The following is a 16,901-nucleotide window of genomic DNA, read 5'->3' on the forward strand; positions in this document are numbered from 1 at the left end:
TGGGCGAGACAGAAATTGGGAAATCAATGGCCAATGGCCCAAGACTACCAATTGTTAGCCGAGATGCGAAAGCACTCATATAATATTATTAACAATAACGAACCTAATTATTAGCACACATGCACATTAAGTAAGTGCTAATTAAGTATCAATTCAGATGCTAAGTTTATGAGATAAATCAGCTTAGTTATATTAAATTGTTGACATTAGTTCAGTATGCGATCTAATAAATCAAATCTGAAGTTATGAGCATCGTTGGCGACATACAACAGATTTTATAGTAAATAATAATAAAAAATAGTCGATTTATAGAATCGGGCTTATATATTATAATTCCTTATCAGTACACTTGAATTTAAAATGCCCGCCGAGCATAATTCGAAATGCAGCACTGGTGTCTGGCGCTAACGAGCACTGGCTGCGGTGGTGTAAAACGTGAACAGCTGATTGCACTGGCAGCGCTACGCAACACTCGACAGAATAACGAAAAGAGAGTACAGACGAAAAGTTGGAGAAAATTTGTTTCACATTTTCAAACGTGAAACAAGATGTAAAACAAGTGCATTTAGGGCCCAAAATAGTGAAAACTCACACGGGAAACACAATGCTAACGACGGATAGCAAAAGTAAGTGAAGGCTGCACGAAATAAGCGGGAAAAGTGCATGTGAAAATTTTCAAATTCGACCTATCTGCTTGTGGGTGCAAGGGGGGCGGCGGGCGGAGAGCCAGAGCAAGAGTACGCGAGAGAGGAAGAAAAATCAATAAAATTGTCGTGAGGCGCGATTGACTGGAGCAAAACAAAGTGCGACACGAAAGAGAGTGCAAAGCGGACTAAGAAAAAGCAACAACAGAGCGGCCGTTAGCTGAACCAAATGCGTTGGCCGAAAAGAGAGGTCAGATAGATAGTCGGTACTTTCAAAGGGAGTTGGAGTAAACAAACAAGTGCGCAATAAGTAAACCAAGAACAGCTGTCTCGCACAAAACGTAAATATTTTCCGAATATATGAATAATAACCACTATCGGTTGATCGCTTGATCGCTATGTAGGCGTACGAATCGAATCGAGTCGACGACGGCAGAAACAACGTTCATTCACTCGCGAAAAGTTAATACTCGCACCGAATACAATGATCGCACTTTTCGCGTGAATCACCTCCAGCGGCCGCTAATTAAGGCGGCGGCAGCAGAAATAGAATAGCTGCGAAAACAAGCAATAACGCCAACTGCACTGTGCGCGATTGTGATTTGGAAGCCACTCAATTGAAAGTGTTTGTGTCAGTGCTGTGCAAATAAATCGCCAAAATATCTCAGCACCGATGGACAAAAGATACAATATCTACAATAAGCAGGTTCTATGGCAACATATGTTTAAATGCGAAGCGACACGTGTGGAAGTGAAACCTGCATGCGAGTGGGAAAGTTCATTAAACTACAGCAGTAAAAAGTTTCAAAATACTGCGAAATATCTTTTTACACCTTTATGGAATAATATACAATACTTTTAAAAGGCATAACATTGTAAACAAATGAATCACCATTATTATAACTGATGTAGAAGGTGCCACCCCCTTGCAACAAAATCAATGACATTCCATATTAGATTACTCTTATATTTTGTGTTAGTCAACTTAATTTTTCGTCTTTTAGATTAATCTTACCGCAAATCAACAAACACAAAGATGAATGTAATGCGTAAGCTGCGCGGAGCGGCCAGCGCAGGCAGCGTCAGCGGCAGCAGCAGCGGAACCTCGACGGCGAACAATAGTTCACCCGGGGGCAACAGGAGCGGCACGGATGCCGGTGTACCGACCGCCCCAAACGGACGGAGTGCGGAGGAGGCCCTGATAGACGCCCGCGTCCAGGTGAGCCTCAGCACGCTAAAGAAGCTCTTCAACGAATACACTCATCCGCGGGAGCCGCTGAGCGAACAGGAGCGCGATGACAAGCTCTACGAGATGCTGCCCCTCTTCTGCAAAGTGAGTGAATCAGTCGGTGTGGAGGAATAGGCCACTAACTCCCCAACTCTTACAGGTCTTCAGCAGCTGTCCGGCAAACGACATGAGCGAAAAGTTCTGGGATGTGGTCGCCTTCTGCCAGCAAGTATCCCGTCTCATGGTCAGCGAAATCCGCAAGCGCGCCTCCAACCAGAGCACGGAGGCTGCGTCCATTGCCATCGTCAAGTTTCTCGAGGTGGAAACCACCGAGGAAACCAGCAGCGGATGGATGATTTTGGCTACCCTAAATTTATTGGCCAATGGAGACGTATCTCTCATACAGGTATGTTCCATTTATAGTACCTTATGGTAAAAATACATCGACGTAATCGAAGTCAAAATTTCAATAGCTACAATTTTTGTAAAGGGAAATCTTTAAATTTACAAAGTTTTCTAAGTTTGCTTAGTTCCAGGTTTAAAAGAAAATTCTCCATTTGCTCCATTCGGGTTGGGTGCATCTTGAACTTGTTGTTCCTTTTCTTCCGCATCGCTTGGCTTATGGACCAATTCAGCATTGCTCAAAGTTCTGAGCCGAGAATAGCTAGAGCCCTGTTCTACCAGCAGAATCTCCGATTTCTCCCTTTTCTCGGTGTCCGCCCACATGGAAGATCGCCGGGCTACCTTCCGATCCATTTGAATGGGTTTCACTGTGGCCTCGCTGCTCTCACTTGACCGATTTGAAACGATGCTAACAGTGCTCCTGTCCTCGATTTTGGCCCACAAGCTCGAGGAATCGCTGGAGCCGCGCCAGGCTGAAGTAGATCGGCGCAGCTTATTGGCCTGCTCTTCCATGTACACACTGTACTCCGTGACCACTGGTGTGATATCCGATTCACTGGTGGTTATGGTCGGTGTGGATAGAAAACTTTCGTCACTCTCGATCTGATGCAGCGAAAAGAACTTTTTACGCGCATCCCCAATGAACTGCCACATGCGGGCTATAAAGTGTGGCTGCTCCACCTCCGCGTTCGGCCGGAAGTACAGGATCTGAGAATTGGCCAATTTATAGTAGCAGCTGCAGCATTTGCATAGAAAGTCGTCCACTGGCTTGGAAAGCACAAACAGCCCAGTTGAACCAGATTCTGTTCCCTCGAAGTACTTACGGCCTGTCGCCTGACGTTTCCAGTCGCCGGGTTCCATGCGCATCAGCAGGTCGAAAACGTGGAACATGTGCATCAAGTACATGGTGCCAGTAACCAGTGCAGCGATGCTCTGCTTCTTGCAGTGCGCAAAGTGCGGATGTTCCAGGTACTCGATGGTAGAATTGATGAAGGGCAGGTGAGGGTCCAGCATGGCGGTGCGCATTATCAGTACGCCGCAAAAGTAGTGCGACAGCACGGCGCTCAGTGTGAGTAGGAGTTGGGAGGAGAGCACTGTACTCCTAGCCAGCACCAGTCGGAACGCGCCTAGAGCGGCGAGCGCCGTGAAGGACGAAAATGTGGCACAGTATAGGATCATATGCGGAGTGCGCTCGGGCCAGTAGGATGAGCCGCGTATGTGGAAATACATGCAAACACTGCCCAGCAACACCTCGATGAGTTTAAAGAACACCCAAACCTGGTTCATTTCACAGACGCACTTTAGTATTCTAGTTTAAAATGGTTTAAGTTTAGTTTTGGCAACTGATGAAAAAGGTTCTGCCGGAAAAGTATTATCTCAAAATACAATACTTGTGTTGCGGGCTTAAATTAAGATGTTATGTCTAAACCAACTAAGCAAATCGAATATTGCCTCATTTCAGGTCATGACTGCTGCGGCGGTTCCCTCTACTTTAGTGAAGTGCTTGTACTTGTTCTTCGACCTGCCCATAGTCGAGGACGATGAGCCTTCAGCTGACGGTGGAGCAGTAAGTGAATTTAATGCTCACGAAAGGCGGACGCTTCTGCAGAAGGTGTTTGTGCAGCTGCTGGTCAAGCTGTGCTCGTATCCGTATCCCGCTGAGGAACTAGCCCGCATGGACGACTTGACGCTGCTGTTCTCGGCCATCACATCGCCGTGTCCCATCCACAACATTGTGTGGCGCAAGAACGCTGCTGAAATCCTGACCACAATATCAAGGAATGGTTTAACCGATGCCGTAGTTAGCTATATACATTGTAAGTATGGTGGACTTAATCATTATTACTAAATATATATATTCTTAAAATGTTTCTTAATTTAGCCAAGGGCTGCATGGCACTTTGCGTGGACAATATGCAGCGCCTGACGTTTGGAAATCCTTTGGAGATCGTTGAAATGTTCGTCACTGTGTTCTGCTTTCTCAAGGACTCCAGTCAGGTATCCCAGATTTTGTTGGATGATTTTCGCGCATCCCAAGGCTACGTGTTTCTCAGTGATTTTCTACTCAAGTAAGTACAATAGTTCCCTTTTTAAGCACTTCTTCATATTCATATTCATTTCTAGGTTTGACAACAATCGTAGCCAATCATTGGAGATTCAAGCGGCCATTCGAAATCTGGTTCTGATGATCTCTTCGTTGTGCATGTGTGGCTTTTACGAGCTCCGACCGCCAGCTTCGCAGTTCAATACGGCTTTCAAACTGCAGAATTTCCAGCTCCCGCAGGCCACCTCCCGGGAGACATGCGTGCGAAATGTGTACGCCTTCCAAGTGCTGCAGAACGTGTTCCTTAAGTCAACGACGCCTGCGCTCTGCTGCACAATCCTGGACGCCATTTCGCGGGTATACCACTCGGAAAATGCCAACTACTTTATCCTGGAATCGGAGCAAACGCTTAGTTCATTCGCAGAGCGGATACACATGAAAAGCCCGCAAATACAGGAAAAATTCTACGATCTGCTGGAGTTCATTGTCTTCCAACTGAACTTCGTGCCGTGCAAGGAGCTGATCAGCCTTTCGCTATTGCTCAAGCACAACCAGTCGACGTCCTGCAGCATCCTTTGCTTGAAGACACTGTTAAACATTCTCCGGCACAACGCTGTATTTAAAGATGTCTACCGCGAAGTGGGCATTCTGGAGATCTTTGTTGGCTGTCTTACACGCTATGCAGCTCATGTGCAAAAAATTACCAAGGGAGATGAGTCAGTGGTGGTGGAGCTGGAAAGTGAGGCCGAAGAAGAACGGTTCGACACGCTAGGAAAGCATGTTCTGGAGGCCCTCACCATGTTGCTAGGAGGTGGTGCCAGCAACAATGCCCAACTCTTTCGTGAGTACGGTGGCGCCAAGTGCGTCCATGAGTTGGTGAAGTTCAAGCACTGCCGACCACAGGCTCTGGGAATCGTAAGGGAGCTGATCCTGTCCGCAGGTGGAGACGACGACATGCTGCACATACTCTCACTGATGCACAGCGTCAGCCCACTACAAGTGGAGTTTAAGATTCAGATACTAAACATGTTGCTTGGCTGCCTAAAGGACTCTCATCGCACACGGACCGTCTTCCGCAAAGTGGGCGGATTCGTTTACGTGACTAGTGTATTCGTATCTCTGGATGGCAGCATGGCCCTTCCTCAACCGGACATTCCACAACAAGATCTCATTCTGCTGCTGCAAATAGTCTTCCAGACCCTAGCCACCGCTATGAGATTTGAACCGGCCAACGCCAAGTTCTTTCACCAGGAGATTAGCAGCAGCTCATTGTGCGACACACTCCGTCTGCTGGGATGCTTTGGTGGATCGTGTGCCTTACAGGACTACACGGGCACCTACGAGCCGCAGCAGTCGCTCCTCAAGTATTATCATGAGATTTTCAGCGGTGATATTCTAAGCGTCAGGTAAGTTTAAAGCCAAATATTCTCCTTGGATTATTATCTTTATTCAGTAAATTTTCTTCACTTCCACAGTTTCTCTGAAGACGTTCCATACCCGCTGTCATACGTGTGCATCGTATTTCGGCTGCTATACAGTATTGCCCTGGATAATTTTGAGGCTCCAAATTTAAGCGGCATTATTACACTCTTCAGCGATCCTCCGACAACTTTGCGATCGCCGAGTAAAGAGCTGGCACCACCCGTGCATCCCAGCCAGCTGAATCTTACGCAGCCCAGTCCGGAGCCTAGAATAGTGCACCCAGGTGTGGTTCTTTGCATGCTTCAGCTGCTGCCCGCCGTGGAGTACGACATGGCTCCTTTACAGGCGGTGCAACTGCAAGTCTATCTAAGCGAAATCATCAAGTCCTTGGTGCGAAGCGAACGCAACCAGCAGATAATGTGTGACCACGGTCTGGCAGAGAAACTGCTTAAGCTGACGCGAAGAGCACTGGCGGAGGAGTCGCATCCGTTGCACGTGCCAATGCAGTACATTCTGGAGCGTCTTGCCGCTCAAGCATTGCAACCTACCGAATTGCGCCAGTTCCTGCGGCTGGGTGAGCCGCTCTCGTGTGCGGATATAGATCTTCAGCAGCCATATAAGCTGGGCGGTCCCGTTCCGTTGACTCGTATCAAGACTCTGGTGTCTATGACAACGCCGCGTGACTTCCGAGCCCACGGTTCGAGCACGCTCCCACCCTTCGTGGAGCTGGACATGTCCGCCGAGGGCTTCGGCTGCTTGTATCTGCCTTCACTGGCGCCACAGGCAACGGCCACCGCTGGCGGAACCATCGATGCAAACAGCATTGGGGGCATCGGGGCTGGCGATCGAATCTTTCCACCACAAACTGGACTCACATATTCCACCTGGTTCTGTGTAGAAAAGTTCTCAGATCCTAAGACGGACCCGCATTGTGTTCGGCTTCTTACTTTGGTTAGGACCATCCACAATCCACGAGAGGAGAACTTAGCATGTTTATCCATTTTGCTTTCCGCGCGGGACAAGGCGATCGTCGTCTCGACACAGGAGACCTTGGTCACACCCAGAAAAAGTATGTACTATCACAGAAGTCTCTTTAGAATCATTACTAAAAGGTTAATCTTTCTAGGTATTGGTGACTGGGAACCCGAAGGATCGGATGATGGTATCGCTCGCATATGGTGTCCTGATCTTTTGCACGAAGGCCAGTGGCATAACCTGGTCGTTGTGCTCAACCGGGCAGTGCTGAAAAATTCGAGCTTGTTCCTCTATTTGGACGGGGTTCCAATGCATACTCAAAAGCTGCACTATATTGCCCAGCATCCCGCTGCGGGAAACGCGAGTTTGACGTCGCCCACACAGATTTTTGGATATATCGGTACGCCACCTATATGGCGGCGTTACTCACGACTCTGTTGGAAGCAGGGCGTTTGCCACCTTATCGAGGATGTGCTAACCCAGCAGACAGTGCAGACAATATACCAACTGGGACCGCACTACATGGGCTCTCTGCAAGCTCCGCAACTTGGCAAGCAGTCGGAATCATTGGCGCCTTTGGTGCCAGAAGATCGCGTTCTCCTGGGGCTTAATGCTAAAGCCGTGTCCAAGCTGACACTAGTCAAAATCCGCAAAGTTTACAGCCGAGCGGACAACAAAAGCATTGCCAAGCAGCTAAACATGAACTCGCACGAGAATGCTACGCCCATAAAGTAAGTTGTACCTATGGCTCTCAAATATTAGTCTCATATCTGATCATCTGTTCTTTCAGAATTCTGCACAACTCTGCTGGACATCTTGCAGGAGCTGGACGCTCCCTTGGCGGCGTGGTCGTCGGTTATCTGGGCGTCAGAGTATTCAGTCCGCATCCCGTCTCAGCCATGATCGACACAGTTGGAGGCTGTAACGTGCTCCTCGGTATCATCGCCATGGCTCAAGACGTGGAGTCCCTATACGCAGGTGTCAAAGCTTTGACCTGCGTGGTGCGAAGCAATCGCGCCGCTCAAGCCGAGATGGATAGAAAACGATGCTACCAGACACTAGGCATGTTCTTTAAAAAGAAAAAGCATCTGCTGAACTCGCACATCCTGCACTTGACCTTTGGTCTAGTAGGCACAGTGAACAGCGGACAGGACATGTCGCCTATTCCAAATGTGACAGCCTTCCAAGATCTTTTGTGTGATCTTGAGATTTGGCATAATGCACCGAACGGACTTCTGCGCTCCCTGCTAGAGCATCTACTCGAATTGGTGGTCGAGTCCAGCGACAAGAAACAGAACGTGAAGATCATGCGCGATTTGCAGCTTCTAGTAAAATTGCTGCACATCATTACCCAAATCCAAGACCACTCGACACGAGAGATTCTCTTCAGTCTGCTGGAGACTCTACTAGGCGGACAGCCAAGGCACACCGATCTACTGCTTTTCGGTCAGTATGTGGCGGCCAAGCTGCCACAGGCCCATTCTGGAGGCTTGGAACGCGCTGTGCTTCTGCCCAGCATGAAAAATCCTGTTGAGGATCAGGATGGTGGTGTGGCTCAGAACATATACCTACGCAATCGCTGCCTATCGCTGCTCCACGGACTGCTATTCACGCCGCGGAACACCGTGAACTATGTAATCTGCGACGACATTTCCAAAACATTGGGAATGGATTGGTTGCTACTCTTCATGCAACCACACGTCCACTTCACCACCGTAATCATTGCAGTGCGCATCCTGGTCGTAATCTGTGCTAACGAAAGTTTTCTTGTGCGATTCCGGGATGCCACCCACAATGGCGGTTATCTTCGGTTTACCGAGATGGTCTCACAGCGAAAGATGCTGGGTCTCGGTGCCCAGCAGCTTAACCAGCGACCAACGAATGGCACTGGTACTGTCATTGTAGCCACCCCACAGAACACCATACAACATCTGCCCACGCAGATCGCAGGAGAGGTGCGAGCAGCGGCCTTAAATATACCAGGTGCGTACCTAAATGATCTCGAAGCAGCGTGGAAAATATTAATATTATTATTTTTCATCCACATTTTAGGTTTCCAGCTTCTTGAATGGCTAATGAATCATCACCTGGACGTTCCGGAGTTGTACTTCCTAATCACCGCCCTGATTATGGGACAGCCTGTAAAAGTATTGGCTACTGAGCATACGAAGTTCGATCTTGACCGCGTCTGGTCGTTCCTCTGGGGAGCTCCTGTATCCGCCAACACGCAGCTGCCAAAGCTCAACATTTGTCCCGAGGGCGTATGCGTACTCCTGGCAATGGTGCGGGGAATCGTTCATGGTGGAGAGTGCGCTCCTTGGCTGCACAGCCACCCGGAAACAATTATCCAGCTCCTGTTTAGCTTGTATCAAAACCTCACCGACTTTGCGCCTGTGATGATGACAGGCGACGTGGTCACCTCGCTAGTAGCTGTGCTATTTCCGTTGGCATCTCGTCCGGCTGAATCTGAACCAAACAGTGGCGCATCGACACCCACAGACGATACGGGAAGCAGCTTTGCCCTGCCACTACCGGAAACACTTCATGGAGCGCCGCAGCCCAAGCTAACCGCTCATCCGGTGTGTAATTGCATTATCGACTTCCTGCGCGTTTTTGTCGTGGACTCTCTCGGCCTCAACATGCAGGGTAAACCTACTCCGGTAATCGATCTCGTGCTGGATGCAGCCCCAGAATCGGCTGAACTACCCCTCCAGGTGCAGTATCAGACCCAGATAATTATCGCCCTAATGGATCACCTACTGGCTGCCGACGTACTTGTAGGCGAACAGGCAGCACTCCCGCTGGTGCCTCTCTTGCAGAGCCAAATGCAATACATCGCCCCAAATGTGTTTTACCTGACCGCTCGCATCGTGGATAAGCTGTGGCAAGGTTGCCTCGCCCGCAATCCACACGACATTTTCGATTTTGTCATAAAGCTGATCGTACAGGCGAAGCGTCGGTCGTCCTCGTTGTCATTGGAGCATCTCCATCACTCGCTGAACCGCAGCATCCTTTTCCTGCTCTCCCGACCCACCGATGACTCGCGAGCTGACCAGATGAGCGTGCTTGAGGCGCTGCACAAGATCATTCAGCACCGCCTGCTTATTTTCGGAGCGGGCAACCACGAACTGGAATTCATTGGCTGCCTCACATACTGCTTGCTGCAGTTGACTGCCGATATGAAAATTATATTGGAGCCGGCAACCAGCAGAAACACCACATGGCACGTAAATCCGCAGACGGAGACGGCAGAGCCCAAGGACGAAGATCTCAACCAGTTACAGGGTCGAAATCTGATCGTTGGCGCTGCTTTTCGTGTTTGGGAGGAGCTATACGTATGCAAGAAGCCTGCCATTGAGGAGGTATTTAAAGTCTCCCTAACATCCCCACCGCCGAACTCCAAAGCACCTGATCTGCAGACCACGCGAGAGCAGGTCATGGAGCTGGCCTCTAAACTATGGTTCAATTATGTGGAGGCAGAACGTAAGGCCACCTATCGTGCGCCCTGGGAGCTGCACACCCAGATCCAGTCCAAAATTCAGAAAGTAACTGGCGGACTGTCCCGTTTGACTAGCAGAACTAAAACCAAGAAGGAGGAGCTGGTACGAACCAGGTCGACCTTAACTCGCGAGGCAGCCTATGAGTCCACCGGCATCCATGTGCAGCTCATAAAGGATCTTTTGGACTTGCGTGCGAAGCAGTACCAGCAGATGTTGCAGCACACTCAGCGCTATGTCTATCAGGACTGGGTGCAGTCGGAGATGGAGCTTACCCGGGAGCGCGGTCTGTGGGGTCCCACTGGCAGCTGCTCACTGGATAAGTGGATTTTAGACACCACCGAAGGACCCCACCGTATGCGCAAGAAAACTATGCGCAATGATGTGTTCTACCTGCACTATCCATACAGACCGGAGTTGGAGCTGGCGGACAATCGGCAGCTGAAGTACAAAGTGGCCTCTAGTCTGGATAGCAAGACGTACGCACTGCACGGACCGCAGCAGCCACGCATACTGGCCGAAGCGGGGGAACACCATGCGATGCAACAGCAGAGTTCTCTGGAAGCAGTGCACTCGCATCGTTTGGAGACCAGCAGTTCGACTTCAACGCCACCACCCCTGGTTTTGCCCAAGCTTGTGGGACACGGATCAACACCCTGTCCACAGGAGTCAGTGGACGGCAATGCTCCAGAGGATGACGAAGAAGAGGAGGATACCTCGATGACCAGCGATAATGAGACCTTTTTGCGGCTACTAGAGGAGCAAGAGAAGATTAGCTTTATGTTCCGATGTGCAAGAGTCCAAGGCCTAGACACCTTCGAAGGACTTTTGTTGTTCGGCAAGGAGCACTGTTACATTGTGGATGGCTTTACGTTGTTAAAGAACCGTGAGATCCGTGACATTGACACTCTGCCGCCAGGAGCATATGAGCCAATCATTCCCAACTCAGGTGGAACCTCCTCGACAACTTCGCGGGCAGTAAGCCACAAGCTCAGGCAGTGCTCCAAGTTTGCGTACGAGGAAATCCGGGAGGTGCACAAGCGTCGCTACTTGCTTCAGCCTATCGCTCTAGAAGTATTCTCCGAGGATGGACGAAACTATCTTCTGAGCTTTCCCCGCAAAGTGCGCAACAAGGTTAACCAGCGGTTCCTAGCTCTGGCCACTGCACTGAACGACAACGCGCAACAGTCCGTGGCGGGCCAGAAGCGCACGGCCAGCGTGGAGCAAACTGCTGGCATCTTCAGTGGACTGATAGGCGAGACCTCGGTGACGCAGCGGTGGGTGCGCGGGGAGATCTCAAACTTCCAGTACCTTATGCACCTGAACACGCTGGCCGGCCGCAGCTACAACGACCTGATGCAGTACCCCGTATTTCCCTGGATCCTAGCCGACTACGATTCCGAAGAGTTGGATCTGACAAATCCGAAAACATTCCGAGACTTTTCGCGCCCAATGGGCGCCCAAGCCGAGGAACGCCTGGAGCAGTTTCAGAAGCGCTTCAAAGAGTGGGACGATCCGCACGGCGAGACACCGCCATACCACTATGGCACACATTATAGTTCTGCGATGATCGTGTGCTCGTATCTGGTGCGGCTAGAGCCTTTCTCGCAGCCATTCCTCAAGCTGCAGGGCGGACATTTCGACCTTGCAGACCGCATGTTTCACAGCATAAAGGAGGCATGGCTATCTGCCTCTAAGTTGAACATGGCCGACGTCAAGGAACTCATTCCAGAGTTCTTTTACCTACCCGAGTTCCTCAGCAACTTCAACAGCTTTGATCTGGGTACGAAGCAGAATGGCGAGACCCTTAACCACGTAATCCTGCCGCCGTGGGCCAAGCACGATCCCAGAGAGTTCATCCGACTCCACAGAAGTGCTTTGGAATGCGACTATGTCAGCCAGCATTTGCATTTGGTAAGCTTACATGGATATTATTCAAGTTAGTGGAGTCATTAACAATATGTATTGCAGTGGATTGACTTAATCTTTGGCTGCAAGCAACAGGGACCAGCCGCCGTCGACGCAGTTAATGTGTTCCACCATCTGTTCTACGAGGGAAACGTGGACATCTACAAGTAATAAGCACATTCGTTATTATCTGTTTGCATATTAGCTAACTATATTTCCCTTGTTATTTTACAGCATTGACGATCCACTCAAAAAGAATGCCACAATTGGTTTCATTAACAACTTCGGTCAGATTCCAAAGCAGCTGTTCAAAAAGGCGCATCCTGCGAAAAAGATGGGCGGCTCTCGTCACTCGGCTCTTATAGATCCTACATCTCTGATTCAGGGTAATAGCACAGTGCTCCAAACCGACCGCCTGTTCTTTCACAACTTGGACAACCTTAAGCCGAGTCTGCAGCCCATCAAGGAGCTGAAAGGTCCAGTTGGTCAGATCTTGCAGCCAGACAAGACGGTGTTTGCTGTGGAGCAAAACAAGGTCATGATGCCGCCTTCGTATACGAAATACATAGCCTGGGGCTTTGCCGATCATTCGCTGCGCGTTGGACTCTACGACACGGACCGGGCATCCTTTGTGTCCGAGGCGTCGGCCCAGAACTCGGGAGAGATCCTGACCTGCGCCTGCCCGAATGCCAAGATGATTGTTACAGCAGGCACCAGTTCCGTGGTGACCATTTGGAAGTTCGATGCGAACCGAAAGAGTCTGTCCGTTAAGCACTCGTTGCATGGACACACCGACGCTGTGACCTGTCTAGCCGCCAGTGCTGCCTACAATGTTATCGTGTCCGGATCGCGGGATGGCACAGCCATCGTCTGGGATATGACACGCTTCACTTTCGTTCGGCAGTTGCGGGGTCATGCTGGTGTGGTGGCTGCTGTTTCCATTAATGAGCTGACTGGGGACATTGCCACCTGCTCAGCCACCTGGCTGCACGTGTGGTCCATCAATGGCGATGCCTTAGCTATGGTCAATACATGTGTGGGCAGTGCGGATCGCATGCAGCAGATCCTGTGTGTGGCCTTCTCACAGATCCGGGAGTGGGACCAGCAGAATGTCATCATAACTGGATCAACCGACGGTGTAGTTAGGGTAAGACATAGTTTAGTTTACAATAAATAAAATAAACTAATGGTTCGCTTTCAGATGTGGTCTCTGGAGCATACACAGGTGCCCATCGATCGCAAATTGAAGCGAGGCACGGAGGTATCTTCGCAGGACAAACCCGACACCGTCTCTTTGGAAGACAAGGACAATAAGGATGACAAAATGAGCCTCATGAAGCAAATTAAAAGTCTTTCCCAGTCGGAGGAAGAGATGGGTAAGTTATTTATATTCTTTATCTTTGCTTGGTCAAGATCTTTGGAATTCAAAATACAAATTTCTTTTACTTTTCCTTCATCCGCAGAGATTGTTAAATCCGCCTCGGAAAGTAGCATTTCGGAGGCCTCCCAACATAGCCATGGATCGAGTAAGTCGGCTGAGACAGGTCCCAAGGCTGAAGTGCACGGTGAGCGCAGAAAGAGTTCCATTTCTGGAGCAAAGTCATTGCACGAAATGAAGTCTGCTACAGTGGAAGGCCAGGGCAGCAGCTACGATCCCAAATCCAATGAAGGTATGAATGCTAGAATGTTCGAATGCCTTAAACTAATATCTTACCATTTTCCAGATGAACATGCTATAAGGCCGAGCAAATCAGACACAAGCCTCACGGACGGTTTCGTTGTAATTGACAATGACAGGCATAAAGGCGATCAGATTCTTAGAAAGGGTACGTTTTAAATTTTATCTTTGTGTATGTAAATGTTTTTTTAATATTTTTATTTTTATTTCTTTATACTTAGGCTTCAGATGGCAACGTCAATTGATGTTCCGATCGAAGTTAACCATGCATACGGCATACGATCGCAAGGACAATGCTGAGCCAGCCAGCATAACAGCATTAACCGTGTCTAAAGACCATAAAATTTTATATGTCGGTAAGTTTCGCACAGCAAAGTTATAAAGATATAAGGAATTTAATCAAAATGTTTTGGTATGCATCAAGGTGATGCACGCGGTCGCATATTTTCATGGAGCGTTACGGAGCAACCTGGTCGCGGAGTGGCTGATCATTGGCTGAAAGATGAGGGAGCAGATCAGTGCGTCAAGTGCCACGTCAAGTGAGTTGATTTAAACATTAACCATTAACAAAAATACATATACCACATTATCACTTAATTTCAGATTTACACTCTATGAGCGAAAGCATCATTGTCGCAACTGTGGCCAAGTTTTCTGCAACAAGTGCAGTCGCTTCGAATCGGAAATCTCGCGTCTGCGAATCCTGAAGCCAGTCAGGGTGTGCCAGGCGTGCTACAGTCAGCTGCGCACGAACTCGTTGGACAATTAGGAAAATTATGTGGCATGCGGACACAAGTAACCAAACGAAAGCTATCCATAATAGTGTGTTTAGTTGTTAATGTTAAACGTAGTTAGGTTTAAAGCTCTTATTTATTCTTTCGGTCCAATCTATTATCCAAATCAAGTTAATTTAACTTCAACCAAAGGCTGTTATATGATTTTACACTTTATTTAACATAGTTTAAATCGAATTTTTTATGTACACAATGAAAGTTGCAATATAATTTATATAATTATTTATAACTATTTATTAAAAACCGCGTTAAATCATAATAAATGTTGCTTATACATACATCGCAAGCATTGACAATTAATAGTTATGTAACGCAGATGTAATTATATAAATATAAACTATTTAGTGAGACTTTCGAAGCATGTATGACCGACCGACCGACCAGACTACGAAAGTGGTCAGCGCACAAAACTCAAATGATCCCTTGAAGCTTGATGATTCCCGTAGTGATACACAGAAAGGCGTCAGTCCACACCAGCTAAATCGATAAAAGACACAAACTAAGCACCGCCAGTTATATCAATTAAATAGTTAACTCAAACACTTCTCTAGCAAATAAAACCAAACACACATCACGAAGGATATCGCCGCACCTTTTGCGGGAACAGGACACGTTTTAGCACACAACAATACAACCTCACACTAAACTAATGGCAAGTAGGATTTCTAAACATTACTTTTAAAGAGCATAGAAGTAAAAGCAATTCAAAAATGTATTACGTGGGTCACGACTTCTAAGAGCAATATATCCTATTGCACTTAAATTAAACATGAACTGAAAGGAAATATGGAAAATTCATTGTATAGAAACGAAAAGTGAATGTGCTGTTTTCTGAAACAACTTTCTCAACTTGTATCTTCAGTTCCGAGCTTTAAACCATTCAATTCCTTCCATCGATTACCACAATAACACCCAAATACTAAATAATTGTAAATATAAAGGTCACATAACAATGAAACACTCTAACTATAAGATAAAGAAATTAGATAAATATATCGGTAGCGATTGTAGAGAAACATTCCGTATTTTGTAGAGAATCTACATGTTGCATTGATAATAATTTACAAATATAACATATGTATGGGTGGCTGTTAATATGTAAATGAATATTGTGGCAGGAGCAACAAATGCAATTTCCTTTCTCCAGTCTGTTAACTCAATTCCCAGATTCTATCCAAAGAATACGAAGCACCAAAGCCCGAGCAAATGTATCTTTATATCCCATACAAAATATACAGCTCAAAGTTTTCAATTGTGTTAAATCTCAAATCAGAAAGGAACGTGTTACGTAATCAATAACTAGCCAGTTAGTGCAATACGAAGAACACGGACAACCTGTACTAGCATACCAACCTACATAAATAACTAAAAAGAATCGTAAACATAAAAATATATATTTATTGTTAGTGCGTGAGATAGCAAGCATACATATTACGGCATGCGAAGTTTGAAAAATACAATTTAATAAAATGAGCTATGTTAACAACACACAATGCCGCATTTTTATTTAACTACTAATCTCGAACCCTCATGGAAGACCATAAACTATCCCCATCATTATTACTAGATTTACGTATTGTATGGATCTTTTTATTTTCTTGTTCGTCAGGGATATTGGAAATTTGTGCGTGAATGGAAAGTGTAGATGGAAAGTGTAGGTGGAATGTGTGATTGGAAAGTGTAGATGGTAAGTGGTGTGTATATAGTGTGGATATGGATGGGTGCGAGTTTCCGAGTCGACCAGCGGATCCGCTTCACCTCGATGCTGATCACCCAAATCGGGTTACTGCGTGCAGCTATTCGGGTAAGATGTGGATTGGAAGTCCATTCGCGGGCGTTCGATTTGCAGGTCTAGGAAGCGCCAACTCTTTGGTGCTAGCGTGCACCATACTGCCAGTCTGGATTGTAGCGCGACTTTCCGGCCGTACACCTTCCGCCGGGACAACAGTTGCCGCCAGGACAACCCGGCTGGCTCATTCCTCGAGCGCCGCAGCCGCTACCACCCGCCTCCATTCGGGGGCAGTGGCCACCGGGGCAGTTGCCACATGATCCGCAGTTGCCACTTCGCGGACCCTGCGAGCAGTAGCCGCCGTTGTTGGAGCTGTAACTGTTGTTATTACTGTACAAGCCGTCCATGCTGCTCACTGAAATCGTAGTGTTAATAAAATATATAACTATTATTACTATTTTGCAACACACCTGACACTTTTGTATGATATTAGGCCTTGGAATTTTTATAAAAAAAATGTGTTTTTTTTTTATTTTTTTGCTGAACGGACTTCCGTTTAGCTTGAAGTGGCCGAGTGGAA

General features: G+C 47.7%; 3 protein-coding genes across 4 annotated transcripts; 1 reads left to right on the plus strand and 2 right to left on the minus strand.

Moving 5' to 3' along the window:
* Nucleotides 1-490: 490 nt before the first annotated feature.
* On the plus strand, nucleotides 491-16,082 carry LOC117140887 (WD repeat and FYVE domain-containing protein 3). The gene is made up of 18 exons (XM_033304083.1): nucleotides 491-626; nucleotides 1,649-1,977; nucleotides 2,033-2,278; nucleotides 3,737-4,091; nucleotides 4,157-4,343; nucleotides 4,399-5,724; nucleotides 5,794-6,809; nucleotides 6,867-7,446; nucleotides 7,506-8,698; nucleotides 8,768-12,126; nucleotides 12,184-12,287; nucleotides 12,355-13,267; nucleotides 13,322-13,496; nucleotides 13,584-13,790; nucleotides 13,845-13,946; nucleotides 14,020-14,154; nucleotides 14,223-14,337; nucleotides 14,402-16,082. The coding sequence occupies exons 2-18, from the start codon at nucleotides 1,681-1,683 to the stop codon at nucleotides 14,565-14,567; spliced, it is 10,476 nt and encodes a 3,491-aa protein (XP_033159974.1). The 5' UTR covers nucleotides 491-626; nucleotides 1,649-1,680; the 3' UTR covers nucleotides 14,568-16,082.
* Nucleotides 2,271-3,608, minus strand: LOC117140952. Of its 2 annotated transcripts, XM_033304299.1 has the most exons (2): nucleotides 3,099-3,608; nucleotides 2,810-2,982 (listed from the first exon to the last, which is right to left on the minus strand). In XM_033304299.1, exons 1-2 carry the CDS (start codon nucleotides 3,559-3,561, stop codon nucleotides 2,900-2,902), a joined length of 546 nt encoding a protein of 181 aa, XP_033160190.1. In that variant the 5' UTR covers nucleotides 3,562-3,608; the 3' UTR covers nucleotides 2,810-2,899. The 2 variants fall into 2 exon arrangements, with proteins under 2 accessions (XP_033160107.1, XP_033160190.1); XM_033304216.1 differs by having other exon boundaries at nucleotides 2,271-3,608.
* Nucleotides 16,083-16,160: 78 nt separating the features above from the next.
* LOC117141078 (keratin-associated protein 17-1) lies at nucleotides 16,161-16,901 on the minus strand. Its single transcript, XM_033304419.1, has 2 exons — nucleotides 16,792-16,901; nucleotides 16,161-16,736 (listed from the first exon to the last, which is right to left on the minus strand). Exon 2 carries the CDS (start codon nucleotides 16,726-16,728, stop codon nucleotides 16,468-16,470), a length of 261 nt encoding a protein of 86 aa, XP_033160310.1. The 5' UTR covers nucleotides 16,729-16,736; nucleotides 16,792-16,901; the 3' UTR covers nucleotides 16,161-16,467.

The sequence above is a fragment of the Drosophila mauritiana genome, chromosome 2L, assembly GCF_004382145.1.
Source record: "Drosophila mauritiana strain mau12 chromosome 2L, ASM438214v1, whole genome shotgun sequence".
NCBI lineage: Eukaryota > Metazoa > Arthropoda > Insecta > Diptera > Drosophilidae > Drosophila > Drosophila mauritiana.